Source organism: Tetranychus urticae, chromosome 3, assembly GCF_039701765.1.
Source record: "Tetranychus urticae isolate SD_2017Ah chromosome 3, NJAU_TeUrti_SD_1.0, whole genome shotgun sequence".
In the NCBI taxonomy this organism is placed as follows: Eukaryota; Metazoa; Arthropoda; class Arachnida; order Trombidiformes; family Tetranychidae; genus Tetranychus; species Tetranychus urticae.
In genome coordinates this window covers 2,066,655-2,084,526 of record NC_142960.1, presented here as the reverse complement: position 1 = coordinate 2,084,526, position 17,872 = coordinate 2,066,655, and the positions used below count along the sequence as shown (strand labels likewise).

At 32.0% G+C, this 17,872-nt stretch overlaps 5 protein-coding genes across 6 annotated transcripts; 4 read left to right on the top strand and 1 right to left on the bottom strand.

The window, feature by feature from the left end:
* Positions 1-929: 929 nt before the first annotated feature.
* LOC107366024 (uncharacterized) lies at positions 930-2,173 on the top strand. The gene is made up of 2 exons (XM_025161639.2): positions 930-1,400; positions 1,465-2,173. The coding sequence occupies exons 1-2, from the start codon at positions 1,266-1,268 to the stop codon at positions 1,981-1,983; spliced, it is 654 nt and encodes a 217-aa protein (XP_025017407.1). The 5' UTR covers positions 930-1,265; the 3' UTR covers positions 1,984-2,173.
* A 233-nt stretch (positions 2,174-2,406) lies between these two features.
* LOC149093158 (uncharacterized) lies at positions 2,407-3,619 on the top strand. The gene is made up of 2 exons (XM_089269830.1): positions 2,407-2,648; positions 2,729-3,619. Exons 1-2 carry the CDS (start codon positions 2,517-2,519, stop codon positions 3,245-3,247), a joined length of 651 nt encoding a protein of 216 aa, XP_089125956.1. The 5' UTR covers positions 2,407-2,516; the 3' UTR covers positions 3,248-3,619.
* A 222-nt stretch (positions 3,620-3,841) lies between these two features.
* Positions 3,842-7,359, top strand: LOC107365955 (pan-ceramidase). 2 transcript variants are annotated; one of them, XM_015933535.3, is made up of 8 exons: positions 3,842-3,890; positions 3,986-4,139; positions 4,232-4,378; positions 4,499-4,675; positions 4,774-4,901; positions 5,227-5,556; positions 5,795-7,006; positions 7,104-7,359. In XM_015933535.3, exons 2-8 carry the CDS (start codon positions 3,999-4,001, stop codon positions 7,282-7,284), a joined length of 2,316 nt encoding a protein of 771 aa, XP_015789021.1. In that variant the 5' UTR covers positions 3,842-3,890; positions 3,986-3,998; the 3' UTR covers positions 7,285-7,359. The 2 variants fall into 2 exon arrangements, with proteins under 2 accessions (XP_015789021.1, XP_025017406.1); XM_025161638.2 differs by having other exon boundaries at positions 3,879-4,139.
* A 170-nt stretch (positions 7,360-7,529) lies between these two features.
* LOC107365954 (gamma-secretase subunit Aph-1) lies at positions 7,530-9,068 on the top strand. Its single transcript, XM_015933534.3, has 5 exons — positions 7,530-7,857; positions 7,923-8,066; positions 8,139-8,224; positions 8,285-8,535; positions 8,671-9,068. Exons 1-5 carry the CDS (start codon positions 7,745-7,747, stop codon positions 8,812-8,814), a joined length of 738 nt encoding a protein of 245 aa, XP_015789020.1. The 5' UTR covers positions 7,530-7,744; the 3' UTR covers positions 8,815-9,068.
* Positions 9,069-9,219: 151 nt separating this feature from the next.
* On the bottom strand, positions 9,220-14,306 carry Mvl (solute carrier family member malvolio). The gene is made up of 7 exons (XM_015933536.3): positions 14,107-14,306; positions 13,497-14,000; positions 12,788-13,432; positions 12,505-12,663; positions 10,784-10,873; positions 10,216-10,716; positions 9,220-10,115 (listed from the first exon to the last, which is right to left on the bottom strand). Exons 2-7 carry the CDS (start codon positions 13,728-13,730, stop codon positions 9,948-9,950), a joined length of 1,797 nt encoding a protein of 598 aa, XP_015789022.1. The 5' UTR covers positions 13,731-14,000; positions 14,107-14,306; the 3' UTR covers positions 9,220-9,947.
* Positions 14,307-17,872: the final 3,566 nt, after the last annotated feature.

The window sequence follows — 17,872 nt, the reverse complement described above, 5'->3', positions numbered from 1 at the left end:
AACAATTGTCTACAGACAATACAAATTAAATGAAAACAATTAAATATCAATTACACATAATTTTGAAACAAAATTGTTTCTGTTTTTCTTGAATCTTTGGTTCAATCGATGTTGACTTCAATAACGGTTAAAAGTTCAATATTTCTCAGCACATATCTTTCATAAAACTGATATTGAATTTCTAGGTAATGGTGATGGTTGATGATATTGAGATGCAAAAACTGAAAACATTAACTGAAGCAAAATATTTTGATTTTCGTATAGAGATTATTATCTTTACCGTTAGTCCTACTACGGTGTGTTTTAAAACATTGTGGCCACAATATTCTGCATCAAAAGTCTCGACTTGCAAATCCAATTTTATGAGATTATAATTATTTCTGATATCTATACCATACCATATATAAAGTCAAAACATGAAATTTTTGCGTAAAGATTGTGGCCAAACTAAAAGGATTCTAAAGAAAAATTTTCCTCATCCTGAAAACCATGATTAAACTACATCCACGAAAAATAGTCTGAACTTCATCGGAATTCAGGTACCGGAGAAATTAGCGTTTAAACAGGGTAGGGGAAAAAATGCAGAATCCGTATCTTTTACCATTGACTTTGGGGGAAAAATGTTTTGGTTGTTCAGGTTGATTGTTGGTTTATTGTTAAATTAGCAGGATATGTGAAACCATTTTTCGAGCAAAGAGTTAGGTAAAAGATATGTTGCCTCAATTGTTGAACCAAATTTTATTTTGATTTTTTGTCATTGACAATGGTTTTTCATCAATAATTTGAGTCTTTAAATGTGGATTGGATTTTTTGTATTCAGTGAAAAGAAATTTACGATCAGTCATGATCGGGGCTCAGCTTGTTTAGCATAAATTTTGATATTAAAACCTTTCACCTCTACCATTTTTACCAGATTACTGCGGCTTCAAAGCCTTTTACTAATCCAATTGATGAATTTCGCATGAAAAACATGTGGCTACAATATATACTGTATTAGTTTTACCTCTAGTCCTGATTTTTTGACAAAATATGCTTTGACTCTTTCTTTACATTCACTTATGCAAATATTTAGGCGGTTCTCAGGTGAAACCTTTAGACAGCTCAGCCTGACCACAGTAGGTTGTAGGTCAAAACTGGTTTTTGAGCTGGTGAAACAAAGAACGGGTTAGTTTTGACTTCGTTTTGTTGTGAAACATTGTGATATTTAGAAAGTTGAAATTCATTATTTCTGTTTACTTTAAATATCAATCGAAATTTTATTTACAATGACGGGAAACAACGATAGCCCAAGTAAAGTAACTATTAAACTGAAAATTACAAGTGACGAGGACTACCAAGACGTAACAATTGATTGGTCAGATGAAAGTTGTGAACTTAAACAACTACTACTCATCCGAAAGGTAAGCACATTACTTGTTATGTTTTTAATTGTTTAGTTGACAAATACTTTGCAATCATTCACAGATCGCAGATTCTATCGGATTACCAGCTCAATATATTAGGTTCGTCAGTCTAAACAATACAACGGATGTTTTTCCGCTTTCCAATACAGAAAGTAATTTCTGCGCTACTTATTCCGGCCCTGCACTAGTGGATCATACATTTTGGCAAAGTATTAATGATGGCGATTGTTTTTATCTGCGTTCATTTTTGGGTTTAATAAATCACGAATGTCTTTTTGATTTGATTGTTGGTCTTTTCTCGGCAGAACCTGAATACATTCATCCAACCGAATGCTCTAGGTTCTATTGTCAAATCATAAACAGCAGATCTTGGTTGGATAAAAAGAAAGAAATAATTCTCAATTCGGAAATATTCCCAAAAATCAGAGCTGCACTTCCTGACGAGCCATGGGGAATTCATGGAAATGGACGGTTGTCAACTTTAGTTAATTTCAATATTAGACAATATTTTACTCCATGTTGCCGTTGTCATACAAACAGTGGGAAACATGAGCGTCATTATCCGCCGCATCGAGGTTAATAACATCAGAAAAATCATCACCATCATCGACAATGTTCATAATTGCCATTGGAATCATGTCTAAATGTGATCAATTGTTTAGTCAACTGTTTTTTTGGCAGACATTGTCTTTATTCGTATATGTCTTTGTCATATTTATATTCAAATAAAGAGTTTCAATAAAATATTGAGATGAAGAAGCTAAACAATATTTTATTCTCATATGGACATTATCATCTTTATCAATGTCCTTAGCTATTTGCCATCTCTAGTCGTGATTTTTTGATAAAATATGATTTAACCCTTTCCTCACATTCTTATGGACATATGCACGCGGTTCTGAGATGAAACCTTTAGACAGACTAACCTAGCCTGACTACACTAGGTTGTAGGTCAAAACTGGTTTTTGAGTTGGTATTTCAAACTTTTGCACCTGTGAAACAATGTTAGTTTTGACCATTTTTTGGTGAGAATTCACTTACAAAGTTACTTGTTAGAAAGTTAAAATTAATTATTTCTCTCTGTTTTAAATATCAATCAAAACTTTATTTAAAATGACTGGAAACAACGATACCTCGAGTAAAATAACTATCAAAGTGAGACTAAGTGATGAGGATTACCAGGATATCACAATTGATTGGTCAGATGAAAGCTGTGAACATAAACAGCAAATACTCATCCGAAAGGTAAGCCCAATACTTCTTATTTTTTTATATTTATATATTTTCTTATAACTAATTGACAAATACTTTGCAATCATTTACAGATCGCATCTTTTATTGGATTACCAATACAATATATTAGGGACGTCGGCATTTTCCTGACAACGAATCATATTTGGCTTTCCAATACAGAAAGTCATTTCCGCACTCTTTACGTTACCATTCCACCTCCACGAGTGAATGAAACATTTTGGCAAAGGATTAATGATGGCGATTGTTTTTATCTGAGTTCATCTTTGTTTTTAATAGATCACGAACATCCGCTCGGTTTGTATGTTGATCTTTTCTCAGCAGAACCTGAATACATTCATCCAACCGAATGCTCTTCATTCTATTGTCAAATCAAAAACAGCAGATCTTGGTTAGATAAAAAGAAAGAAATAATTTTAAATTCGGAAATACTCCCAAAAGTCAGAGCTATAGCATTTGAGGTTAGATGGACAAATGTCTGGTTCAACACTTTAGTTGATTGCAATATTTTGCAGTATTTTGGTGCATGTTGTCATCGTTTTCTTAACAATACAACGAAACATAGGCGTCTTTATTTTCCGCATCGCGGTTAATAACATCAGAAAAATCATTACCATCTAACATTGACAATATCAATGATTGCCATTGGAATCATGTCTAAATTTGATCAATTGATTAGTCGAGTTTTTGGTGACATTGTCTTAATATTTGTATACAAATAAAGAGTTTCAATAAAAAGATTGAGCTCATTGAAATCGACATTTCAATAACATTGTGTTATCAACCATTTTTGCATTATCCACTCTAAATTAATACCAATCTGCTATCAACCTAAACTTTTAAACAGTGATTGTAACGCATTAATATTTTTCCCATTCACAAGTTTACTCATCGGTTATAAATTTTAACAACCAAATGTTAATATTTGCATAAAATATAAACAAAGCAACATTAAAATCACTGTATATCACTATGAGAAGAAAAAATGAACAAAAATTTATACATTTAATGAAATTTATAATGAAAAATAGCCCAACAAGGAAAAATTGAATACTTTATGGCAATCATTTTTGTTTGTATTGAATCAGCTGTATTCCTAAGAAACTCTTACTCTTTACTCTGTTGTCAAAGAGTAAACTCTTTGACGATAAGAGTTAACATTTTTTGTAACCATCATTTACTTCTTAAAAAGGTGCAAAAGGAGGAGATTTGTTGATAATCAAACAGGATTTGTTGGTATGACCAGTTTAGTTACAGCATCTTTTAGATTTAGTAACATCACTTTATTCATTTGTTTCATTTATAATTTTGTAATATTTTGTCTTGTACAGATTTCTGTTTAATATGAACCTAAAATGGACTTGGATTTTTTGTATAATCCTTGTGATAACCAATTTTCCCACCAACACACAGACTGCCGATGATGATTACCAGATCGGAGTTGGTATTGCCGACATAACTGGACCAGCAGCAGAGATTAATATGGTAAGTTTGAAACGCATTTTTTCGATAATAGGTGTTACTTTTTTTCATCAGACTCATTAGTTTTAACACATTTCTTGATCACTTTTTTATAGATGGGTTATGCCAAAGGTGGACAAGATACAGCTGGGATACATTTCCGATTGTACAGTCGTGCTTTTATCATCGTTGATCAACTAGGATCTCGAGTCTGTTACGTAAATACAGATCTTGCCATGATATCACAAGCAGTGCATAATGAGGTGTGTGATTTACATTTCCATGTTTTTGATTTGATTCAGACAGTTTATTAGAGGATAATTTGACAGTGAAATATTTTTGACCTTGAAATAAACTGACCTCTGCTTCAATCTTCTAAATAGGTTATCAGGCAAATTGAAGACAAATATCCTGGTATTTACTCGAGAAAAAACACATTACTTGGTGCAACTCACACTCATTCCGGTCCAGGCGGATTCTTGCAATATGTGCTCTACATTATTTCATCTCAAGGGTTTATTTGGCAAAATTTCAACGCAATAGTTTCTGGTATCGTTAGGGTAAATGACATTTTATCTTATTTGTGATTATATTACCGGACGGTTTGCTTAAGTTGATGTTTCAATTTCCTTTTTCTTTTCTCTCCATGCATTTCTAGAGTATAGAAAGAGCTCACAATAATCTTCAACATGGTAAAATACTTTACAATCGTGGTGAATTGTTGGATTCCAACATCAATCGAAGTCCAGCATCGTACATGAATAATCCACTGAATGAAAGGAGAAGGTTTGTGTGCCACTTTGTCACTCTCTATAAGGTTTTTGCATATGAAACCTGATCAGGATAATATTTTGAAGTGTTTTAAACTCTAAAGTTCTTCACAATATTGCTCGATTATTTCAAATACTTGAAATATTTCTCAGTTGTCAGTCAACTCTATCAAATGAATTGTATGAAAGGTGTAGGTCTTTTAAGTTTGCATTGTTTTGTTGACTTGACCTTTTCAATTACTTTCACTTTATTCATGAAATTTGTTGTAAATTTGAGCTCTCATTAACGAATATTAATTTAATTCTTATTTGTCTCTTCATCTTTATTCCGACATTTACAGATACAAATATGATACGGATAAAACAATGGAAATTTTGAAATTTGTTTCTCGAACTGATGAGCCTATTGGTCTATTAGATTGGTTTGCTGTTCATCCGACAAGCATGAACAATACTAATAGATTAATCAGCGGTGATAATAAAGGATATGCTGAATACTGTTTTGAAAAAATGATGAATCCAAACTCATTACCCGGTGAAGGTCCATTCGTTGCTGCGTTTGCTAATTCAAACCAAGGAGATGTTTCACCTAATATCAAAGGACCTAGATGTACAAATTCAGGAGCACCTTGTGACATTGAAACAAGCACATGTAATGATGTACCCGAGAAGTAAGTATTAGGAGCTTCAAAATATTTTTTACTTTGTTGTCCCAGTTTCTCATAGACGGAAAGATATTCAAAATATTTTTCAGGGTCAGAAATGTTGATTATGTTGAGTGAATTTCATGTTTTTAATTGGTCTGCGAGAAACTTCGAAAATAAAGTAAAAAATATTTTGAATCTACTAGTATTATTGACCAATAGGCAAACCTGAATGATTAATTGAAATTTTTTGACTCTCCTCTAGTTTAAATTATCGACTCCGGCCATTAAACAACCCTCCAAATCAATTCGAAGCCATGGAAAATAATAAATTATCAAGAAATGATTTAAGAAGGTATGAAAATGCAGGATCAGAAGCTTTGTTACGCCGTAGGCCTCGCGATGCTCGTGATAATTTAGAAGGAGATTTAACTAATAGTACACACGGCAATGAACCCAAGCCTCCAACTGAAAAAGGTGTTTGTATTGCTTCTGGACCAGGACATGACATGTTCGAATCTACTAAAATAATTGGTGAAAGGCAATGTAAAAAAGCTAAAGAACTATGGGACTCGGCTAATACTGTAATTAAAGGTTCAGTTGAATTTATACAACAATATGTTGACATGTCCAATGTTGTGGTTGTTCTGGCTGATAACAAAACAGCGAGAACATGTCCACCCGCTATGGGCTACAGTTTTGCTGCCGGCACAACTGATGGACCAGGTGCTTTTAATTTTCATCAAGGTTCAACACAGTCAACTCCATTTTGGAATTTCGTCCGTGATTTCCTTAAAAGACCAAGTCCAGCAATGCTTGCCTGTCATCACCCCAAACCCATATTATTGGATACTGGTGAAATGTTGTTCCCTTATTCCTGGCAGCCCTCAATCTTACCTGTTCAACTGCTCAAGATTGGACAAGTGTTGATTGTTGGTTTACCTGCTGAATTTACCACCATGGCTGGTAGACGTGTTCGTGAAACTGTCAAAAAAGAGTATGAAAAATTTAAACCAGGTTCAAATGTAATTGTAATTATTGCTGGACTTGCCAATGCTTATTCATCTTATGTAACTACAATTGAAGAGTACATAAAACAACGTTATGAAGCAGCATCAACCATTTTCGGACCATATACTTTAGACGCTTATCTACAAGAGTTACGTATGTTAACAGGACATTTAGCTTCTCGGAAAGAAGTCGAACATGGACCCTCACCGCCCAACTTACTGAGTAAACAAATTTCATTCAAACCAGGAGTTGTTATGGACTCTGCAGGTCGTGGTAAAAATTTTGGTGATGTTATTGTTCAACCCAACTTGCGATATTCTCGTGGATCAACAGTAACCGTTTCTTTCGTTGCCGCTAATCCAAGAAATGATTTGCAAACAGAGAAAACCTATTTGACTGTTGAAAAATTAGATTCAGATAAACAAGAATGGAAAGTTATTGCGACAGACGGAGATTGGGATACAAAGTAAGTTATAATATATTTCGGACAACAACTTCAACAAGTTACATCAAATATTCAAGAGAATATTTTCATTGATTTTCAATTTTTTGACTGATTTTAGATTCTACTGGCTTAGAACAAACAGAATTCTTGGTGAAAGCGAAGCAATCATAACATGGGATATTCCTAAAGATGCTGACCCTGGTGTTTACCGCATTAGGCATTTTGGTGTTTCCAAAAATTTATTACAAAGATTACACCCTTACGTTGGAATCTCTAATTCTTTCAAGGTTGATCCCTAACCTAAATAATTATTTTTATTGTTAAATCTAGTCACAATTTTTATAATTTGAATAATAAAATGATTAATCAATTTACCTATTCTCTCAAAATAAAACCCATTTTGTAACAATACTTTTCAATTTATTCAAAAATACTAAAATAAACCAAACTTTTTTAGCTTAATATTGTAGCCATAGATGGCTCTTCATCATTTAATTGCCGATTTTGTTTCAAATCAGCTGTTTCTTTAAATTTAATCTTGATTTTATTAAATCAATTTTTTTTAATTGTTTTTTACGGTTTTTTACAATAGTTTTACAATTTGACAATAAAATCCATCAAGTGCTCGACAGTAATGTGCAGATCTGTTTCAATGCTATGAGAATCATTTCGCAAAAATTGTGATATTGAGACTTTTTGGTTATTATTAACTGTGAAAATATTTAAAAGTGATCTTTCAGCATTTAAAATTATCAAAACATGACTCTTTTTGAGTTTAGTGGTTGTGCTCTGATTGCCTTTGGCCCTCCTATGACAATGTTTTTCTTGACATTAGCAGATAATCCTATCTTTATTATCGTTATGATCTCATCGTAAGTTCACCATTCAATGTGTTTATCCGTTAATTCAAATTAACTAATTTGTTTTTATCTTTCAGTGGTTTCTTTTGGCTTTTATCGCTTTTAGTTTCGTCAATAATTTGGACTATTGTGTTCCCGCTTAAAGAAATTCTCGTTTTTGGAGTAATCTGCTCGGTGATAGTCCAAGAAATATACAGATATCTATTTTATGCGATACTCAAGTAAGTGAACAAATCAAATAAATGATAAACATTAAAAACATACATTAATAATGGTTTCTTTTTGGTCTTTAGAAAAGCTCAAATCGGCTTACAAAAGGTTTCTGATGTTGGTAATAGAGGTCATTTGTATTCAATAAGTTGGTCAACATTATCCTATGGTAAGTTTTGTTTAAAAGCAAAAAATGCATTTTATTAAAAATTATCTTTTCTATTTCTAGTCTCTGGGTTTGGATTTGGTATCATGAGTGGAGCTTTCTCTCTTGTCAATGTTCTTGCTGATTCTACTGGTCCAGGAACTGTTGGTCTTTATGGTGACTCGCCTTATTTTTTCATTTCAACCTCACTAATTACATTAGCTTTAATCTTGCTACATACTTTTTGGGGAATCATATTTTTTGATGCACTCGACAAAAAATGCAGATATAAAATTGGTTATGTCGTTGTCTCTCACTTAGCAGTGTCAGCTTTGGTAATTATGCTTAGTTTTTTTCAAATCATTAACTTGAGCTTTGCCATTGAACGGATTGATAACAGCAAAAGCACGAATTAAGTTCAATGTTCATGCATGAATCGATTTTTACATATTTATTTTTTATCTTTCCAGACTTTCTTCAACCAGCAACAATTGTATCTTGCTTCATTAATTCCTTGCTACTTGATAACAGTGATCACTGCATCAATCGCTTACCAATGTGCTGGAGGTACGCTCAAGTCGCTTAAAGAAAGCCTACCATTCGTCTCAGGCTAGATTTCTCAAAGACTATTTCTTATGGCACTAATTAAACATTCATCGGAAGGAATGCTAAAGATCTTACCACAAAACTTTGATAACTATTTGATTATCATCAAGATTGTATCATTCAACGGAACATAATATTATACTTATTTGCATTTATACCTTTTAACCAGTTTAATTAACAACTTGAAAATCTTTTCTATTTTCATAAGAATTATTTACGTGTATCTTGTTGAAAAAACATTAAAACTTGCCTAAAAATTTTACTCAATAGTCAAAAACTTTTAAATCGGGATTTCTATAGAGTTATGCCATAAAAATCATTCAATTCTTAAATCTATAGACTCTTTAAGACTAATGTCTTCACCTTTTACTAAAGATGAAAAATATCAAGCATGAAAATTTACATCTCGATTATTTTTGATGATCTCATATATTTATTAGCTTCATTTTTTTAAAAGTTTCCAAAGCGACTAACGAAATGAACAGAATGGAACAATTTTAAGATTAAATGTTAGAAAATAGTTTAAAATTGGGAGAAAGTTAAGGTGGTATAATTAAGGAATTAGGAATATTTAGATTGAGTTTGAAAAGAAATAAACAACCAATAGTTTACATTACAAATTAATGGTGACATTTACAATTCTGAAAAAAAACAGTCGCAAGGCAAAGATATTGAGGGAAATGGGAAAAATTACGAGGAAATGAAAGCAAGGGAAAGAGTATAAAAGTGTATGATATCAATTGGCTTTTGTTTGACAATATAAAAAAATACTGATCAAAATTACTGATCAAACCACACAAAATGGCCTACTTTCGGTTTGATTCATTTTATCAACGTTGAGTTCGATTTTTACAGTCTTGAATAGTTGATAATCTCAATCACTGTTTGTCAAGTGAATCAAAACTAATAGGTCATTATAATTTCTGTGTCTAAGTAATTATAAATTATATATGTAACTGTGGTTCATGGCGATGAATCGTTGAATTGAATTGTCTTTGCTTCTCAAATATCAGCTTAACCGAATTCGTTTAAAAATTAGATAATTTTGATAAGCGCAGTCTTCAAATTTATAACTTTACATTGTCTTGTAACCTTCCACATTAAATAATGTAAAAAACGACAAAGCAAAAAAATTGGCTGATTAAGCTAATGGATTGGGCGATTGTCCTCTGCTTGTTGGTGAATTAGCTCGAGAATCGTCACAGGACAGATGTTCATGTTCGATTGAATGCTCTTCTCTCATGTATTTACCAACAATGGGTAACACTGTTAACCAGTTACAACCAATAACCACCAAGAAACATCCAACCTGTGAAACAATAGACGATTAAAAGATAAAAAGATGTCGAGATGAGATTAAAAATTCATGTCAAGATGCGAAAGTCATATAGCAATAAATAATATCTTACCAAGTAGACAACAAATATAAGGTAAAAAATGACAAAAGTTAGCGCCAACAGGATAACCCACCAGGTAACAGGGAAATTGTCTTTAACGAATGAACCAACAAAATAAATATTGATTGAAATGACAACAACAGAAAGAGAAGAGGCAACAACTATGTTGGTAAAATCATTTTTAAATTGGCCCATGACTTTTTTAGACGAAGTAAAGGTAAGAGTCGGTAGCAAGGCAAATGGCAATTGTAATGACATAAGAGCATTGAGAAGATCATTCATTCCAGTTAAGTCTTGTTGGCGATAATAGGCGATAAAAAGTGTTGGACAAATGGCAATGGTTCGAGTGAGAAGTACTCTTTTCCATCTGGCCCAATGAAGATCTAGAAATCCTTCCATGGCAAATTGACCAGAATATGTTCCAGTCATGGTTGAGCTTTGACCAGCAGCAAATATTCCCACAGCCCAGATATAAAGAGCAGGTAAACCAAAGTAACAGCCAAGATAAATTCCCTGAAAAGATGACCAACAAAACAATTAGTAAATCAAAATAATATAAAATCAAATGATGAAAGCTTACGGCTTTAAAAAGATCGGCATCGACGAGTTCATCGTTATTCGGAAAAGTTCCATTTGGAATGGGATAATTGATATTAGAGCATTTGGCATTCTGAAAATAAAAAATTGAAATAAATTATTTACCAAAAAACATTGATCATTAAAAAGCTGTTATAACAAAATTCAGTCAATTTTTTAAAGGCAATCAGAAAGATTTTTTTTGAAAATTTCATTTTATTTGAAATTTTTTCACTCAACAGACTTATCAATTGGTTATTCAATTCGTTCAAATGATAATCAGATAGCTAAATGAATCAAATACATCTTTCTTTTATTCTTGATGAAAACCATACCAATTGAAACCTAATATGGTATCATTTATGATATGAATGTGATTGGAAGCTGATTTCGACTTTGGCTAAACTGTCGACTTGATTATGAACTAGAATAGATAATTTGTTTCACCCTTTACAGTTGAAAGTTGGTAAACCTTTTGAATGAATCAATTGTTACAAAATAAGATCATGCTCAAGTCTGGTGAAAATATGGAGAAAAAAATGGTAATAAATGACAAGCTGATAATTTGAAGACGTCATATTATTTTATTGTTTGCTTTAACAATAAACAGAATTAATGTCACTGATTAAATAATATTGTGCATCCAACACTTTTGACTATTTGGAGGAGAATAATGTTGACTATTACCATTTATAATCAATTTGATTGTTAGTGTCTTGTCATCAACTTATAGACAAGTGTTGTATCAAAGTTGATCATTGAAACTAGATTTTACATGTAATATCAATATATCACATGCAACATGTTACAAGTTCAATCTTAATTTATTTGATTGAACATTAGAAGTAAATTGACAGATGAAAGGAAATTTAAATCTAAATGAGCGAAAAGCATTGTCATAACACTACTCTTAATGTGATGATTGAGCTGAAAAAGAGCATGTTTACCAATAAGAATTTGTACATTCGAGATTTTGACTAACATCTAAAAGGCGTCATTTAATAATAAGACCTGATTCGCCTTGATTTTTAAAAATATATGTTATTGCATTAGTGGGTAACCTTCATTATAGCTCTTGAATTAAGCTATTAGTCAATGACATAAAGAATCAATATTATTAGAAATTTTCAATTTCAAGAGGTTCTTCACAGAAACACTTCAACAATTAAACAACAATACAATAATTTCAGGATGATAAATGAGTAAAAAATGGATAATCGCTAATGTAATGGAAGCATTATTTCATTGCAAAAAAGTGACGATTTAATCAGTACAGGTGATCAAATTAACCGACTAATTGCAATGATTGACAACTAATTTGTTTAAGTATGAATCTTGCTCATTCAATTTTCACTCAAGTCGACTGACGATTGTTTTTATATTATCAGTAAAAGGAGCATATCATGAAAAGATTTTGTTTGAAAGTGGAAAAGTGAAAAAAAACGAATCAATTGTTGAATTAAAATTAAAGTTAGATAAAAACAGTTCTTGGATCTGGTTGATGAGGTGAAAAAGAATGGAAGAACAGAAAGATGAGGAAGAATGAAATATTCTCATCCTGATATCACTTGACACCGAAGAGGTCCATACATTTGATAAAATTAACCTCATAAAGGCAATTTGATTGATAAACAAACATCAAATTAGCTATGATTAAAATCTACTGATTAGATTAATCCACCAAAATGTACCCAGAGTAAGTTTCAAAGAGTTCAAAGTGCTTACCACTTCAGCATTGGTAACTCCATACAATCCATGGGCGAATACTGAAGTTACGGAAATGTTGATTAGAAGAGAAACTCCTAAAGCAATGAAAGCTTCAATGAAAACATATCTATTGGCATCTTTGACCTCAGCGGCATTGGAGCGATCAATTTTTCTAGACTGGAACCAGAAGACATGAAAGTATTAGTGATTTGGATAATTTAAACACACGAGTGAAGTAAAAAATTTACAAAAAGTATTGTTTAGTTGAAGAAAAGAAAAGGAAATATTTGATTCTTATTACCTTGACTAAAGCTGAATGAAGGTAAAGATTGTGAGGCATAATAATTGCACCGATTATTCCAACGGCTTGCATTAAGGCTCCATACTGACAATGAGAGCACCAAGGAATTAAAAGTCCAGAGCCGACACTTATGGGAGAAGGTTTGACACGGAAAAATTCATAGCCAAAAGTAGTGGCCATTACAGTTATGAGTAGGCCAAAGAAAGCTTCCAATTTTCTAAGACCATACTTATCAAGAAACAGAAATGTAAATGTATCACAAATTGTTATAAGTACACCATAGAACACTGTTACATGGCCTTGGGTGAGAATATTGATTGCTATTGCGGTTCCAATTACTTCTTGCATATCTGACCCAATTATAGCAATTTCAACCATAATCCAGAGTAAGATTCGAGGTAGCTTTGGATAACGGCGATAACACAGTTCTGCAAGATGTAAACCTGTAACGGTTCCAAGGCGAGCTGCCAGACGCTGCATCAAGAGTCCCAAAAAAGTAGACCACATAAGAACCCATAGTAGATGGTATTGAGCGATGGTTCCTGCTTGAAGATCTGATTCAATGTTACCAGGATCAAGGTAAGCAATGCTCATTAAAAAACCAGGACCAGTGAATTGCCATAATCGACGCCAACTAAAATTGTACTGTAATTTAAGAAATATAAACAGGTATTAGAGTGATTTTATTGTTTAAAGAACGTAAACTTACATTTTCAGCTGAAGGTATTTCAATGCACTCATTGAAATAGGTTTCTAATTTTTGTTTTTCACTCCTTTCATAGGACGAGTCAATTCGATCCAATTCATCTGCACCATTGTTTTGTCCAGACCTATTTTTTACATTAAATTTTGAAGAATTTTCACCTTCGTAAACTGGATTTACAGCTCCATAATGAATTAAATCCTCTTTAACGAGATTAACACTAGATTTAGATTCATCCATAGTAAACACACACTGATATCAGGTTGATGTAAGATGAACGGGTATAAAGTCAAATTAAGATTAGGCGGTTTGAAAGTGAATTGTGATTAAACATTGAGGTTTAACTTGATTGTAGAGCAGTAAACGATTTTAAGAACAGTCGAGGAACGAGGAAGAGATTCGATTAATTATTTACTGTTTTTCTGTACACCATTCACTGATTAATTGAATTGAAAAAATGATGTTGTACTTTTTTTAATCCACCAGTTGGTTTTCCAGTGTAAACAGACTCTATGTAGATCAGGTGGTCAGGTTTAAAATGAAAAAGTAATTCATGAAGAATATAATTAATTAATATTTCAGTATCACATCACAACTCTTCAATTGATCAACTTACAGTTAACATTAAATACAAGATTGAATGATACCTATTCTTACTTTCATCTCACTCTTCATTTTCTGATGATGTTACTCACTAACTCTCTCAATATTCCCATTGGTGGCGAAGCGCACATTAAAAATTATTGCACATTTATTAATGACCAATAATTCAATTAAATAAAATCAACAGTAGCTATTATCACTAGATTAAAGGTTAATTTAATTATAAGGATAAAATGAAATGAAAGAACCACAAACCTAACAACACAAGTTGACCTCACCAGCTGACTAAGAATAAGGTGGAGCCTTTTCACTACCAAAATCTGGTTTTATTTCATACAATTCAACAGTTAATCATTATTTGATTATCGTGCTTTAAATTAGATTTTTCAATATAAGAAACTTTATTTGGATTAGACAGATTTGTTCAGTGCTTTTAAGGTTATCAATTATCAGATAATTTACCAAGATACTGTCCCATTTCAGCAAATTTAGGTCCAGATGGACTCATTAGAGGTTAATAATTTTGTTACAAGTAATAGATAAGATCAATATCGATGTAAAACAGTAGCAACAGTGAAAAATTTCATAATTGAAGCAAATTTTTAACTAATCTTTTCATAATTGAAGGTCTTTGCTTCCATGATAATCTGTTACTGATTTCAATTGAATTTCATGTTGAATGCATGCATGAATCACAATAAAATTTAGATAAAATGTATATCACACTCCTTTCAAACTTCGCAATTTCAGGTGAAAAATTGGGTTCCATATTTAATTGCTATACATTTTTCCTTGTATCAATTCAAATAGATCTAATGATTAAAAATCAACATCACTCAATCAACGAGAACTAAAATGAAACTCATTATGAGTATCATTGATGACGGCGATTGTATTGTTCTTCTCACAAATGTTTATTACAGATAAATATTAGATAAACAAATATTTAATAGAACATGATAAAACAAATCAGCAAACATTGAAATTATCAAATGAAATACATTTGTACATTTCATTCAATCATAACGGTCTTGAAGACTTTTTATTGCGAAAAGTATTTACACACAGAATCATCAGATGGCGCTATAGAAACCTATTCTAACCACTAAAAGTAGCGCTTTATTCAAAACAAGTTACCCTATTTTTGCCATTAAAACATCTTTTTTTATCTGATGAATGTTTATTGCTAAAAGATTATTGATTTTCCTTCAAATTAACCCAAATTAAATTAATTTATCGATAAATTTGATCCCAGAATTTAGCATTTTTCAATATAGTTGAGATCAGCACTCAAACAGTTCGTCATAACTTACATTAGCATCTTTTTTACACAATTTTGAAGCAATTTTTGTCTTTTACCGGTTCGAGGCCCAAAGCTGTAGCATGAATAGTTCATGGATTTTGACGATCTTAATCTCTTATAACCAACATGATGACTGTTAACATTTAGAAATGTTGAGAAAAAATGAAATTCTGAAAATGAAAACAAGAAAAAGGTTTGATCGCTGAAAAAAAGACACTTAACTTCACTCCAAAAGCAAGTTACCCATTTGATGGATTAAAATGTCTAGATATAAATGGCACCCAAAAGATTAATTAAATTGTTTCCCACAATTTAATTCACTGAATCACCCTGAGCCCATTTTAGAGGCTCTTTCCGCTCATGTATTCATTGTCCTGTGACTGGGTCATGAAACATTAAGTCAACTTTGGTGTCCACTAAACCTGTCCTGGACCGCACATTAAGTGAACACACTTTCATGTTTCCAACCAAAAAAAAACTTCAACTCATCTTTTGACCTTAAGCTTCCGTTATAAAGTAATCTCTTTACTTGTAACAATAATTATGACCATTATTGTAGCTTTATTTCACTTTAATATTAAACTAATTTGCTTTCTAACCCACAACCTGATTTTGCATGATAAATATCATTGTAGACTTGAAGCTAAAATAGATGAGATTTTAAAATTGAGGTGAAAATGTTTTTTATTCATTCAAATTATGGTTGAAGCATCAAGATTCAACTGTTGGGTTAATTGAATCTAACGATGAAACAAGTTGCGAGTTGAAAATGCATATCACGGACAGTTAATGTTGGTCACACAAAAATTGAATAACCCATTGAATTGAAGGTGCGTGTAACTAGATGTGTGTCCATCATCATCTCATAATCCTGTTTAATAATCATTTTGTGAATGATAATCATCAACTTCTTGGTTTTATAAATAGTCGCTGATATACATTTACCTGTCTCTTGATATACTTACACGCACTTTTCCTACTTTCCTGTTAACCACAATCAACGGTTGCCTCATCAATTGTCCAAAACAATTAATGGTTAAATGAATGGTCAACCAAATAAAGGGCATTTGGAACGCGTGTTAAACCTATTTGTAGAGAGACAGGAATAAATTAATTAGTCAAACTCAATTAACAATCTATTCATTTATCTCTTTCACGTTGTTAGATGATTATCAACTTCTACTTTTTTTAATGAATATTTCATTTTGGAAATGAGAAAACACGGAATTCTCGATGAGTTACATGATAATTTGGACTGGATGTTTCATGTTGATGATGGTTTTCATAAACGTTGGAAAAGACGAAATTCAGATTTTCGTTTCTCTTTTTGCTTTATTTCATTTCCAGGTTTGAGGTGAAAGATTGTCAGAATTGATGAGAAAAAAGGTAATTATGGGATTGAAGGTAAATAAAAGTGAACTTTATGAATTGCAATTGAAATTGAAATTTGAGGTGAAATCGTCCAACCTGTTGAGTCAATGGAAACTTTTGGTTTCATTTAAAGTCTTGAGTTTTAAGTGTAGCGTTAAAACAGACATTAAGATTGACATCAATGAAGTTGATATTTTTTCGGACAATTTATCATTCCGCTATTTGACTGATAAAAGTTCAGCATTTTTTGTTCGCTTCTTCAAAATGGAACCAATTAAGGAGAGAAGAAAGAAAGGAAAGAAAGACTTGCTCTTTTAGGTGACCTTAGGGTAAAAAGGTTCACACAGGGTGACCTAAGGTCTTTCAATGTAAAGGGATAAAGGTTGGGTTAAAGCACAGTTTAAGTTTCACTCTAAATTAGGTGGCCAAGTGAGTTAATTAGAGAAAGAAAAAAAAGAAGAAGAAGAAAGAAGAAAATGAAAATGAAGACGAAGAGAAGCCGATGAAGCCTATCAAGAAGAAGACGAAGATGAAGATGAAAAATTATCACTATTATGTTTGAATTTCAGGCCCACTGCGAAAGGTTATAACGTTAGGTTAGGAAAGGTTTGTCTTTGACCTTTTCTCAATGTTATTCATTGGATTGGCCGAAGTAACCATTGAACACATCAATAACATCTTTTCATGGAAATGACAGAAGATAAAGAAATGGGTTCCTTTTTTAGGCCTTATTAGTGGCTATACCATATGGTCAGTATCACTGTATGAATACAAGGATTGACCCTTTGGTTAACAGGACAACAGATCCATGACACTATTGAAAGAGAGTTGAAAGGAGAATGAAAAATGTCACTTTACTTTCACTATTAAATGTAAATAAACTAATGGAACATTTAATTGAATCATAAACATTGACATTTCAATTTAAAGTAACAATTTAATCGCCATCTTTTTCATCTTCTTCCTTCTCTTGATAATAACGATGAAATGATGATAATTTTGGTCTTTTATTTTATAAGTAACAATCAAGTTGATGAGCAGATTGATTAAGATGATAGTTATACAAATCACTTGGGTGCTTTTCAAGATTACTTTATAAGTAAAA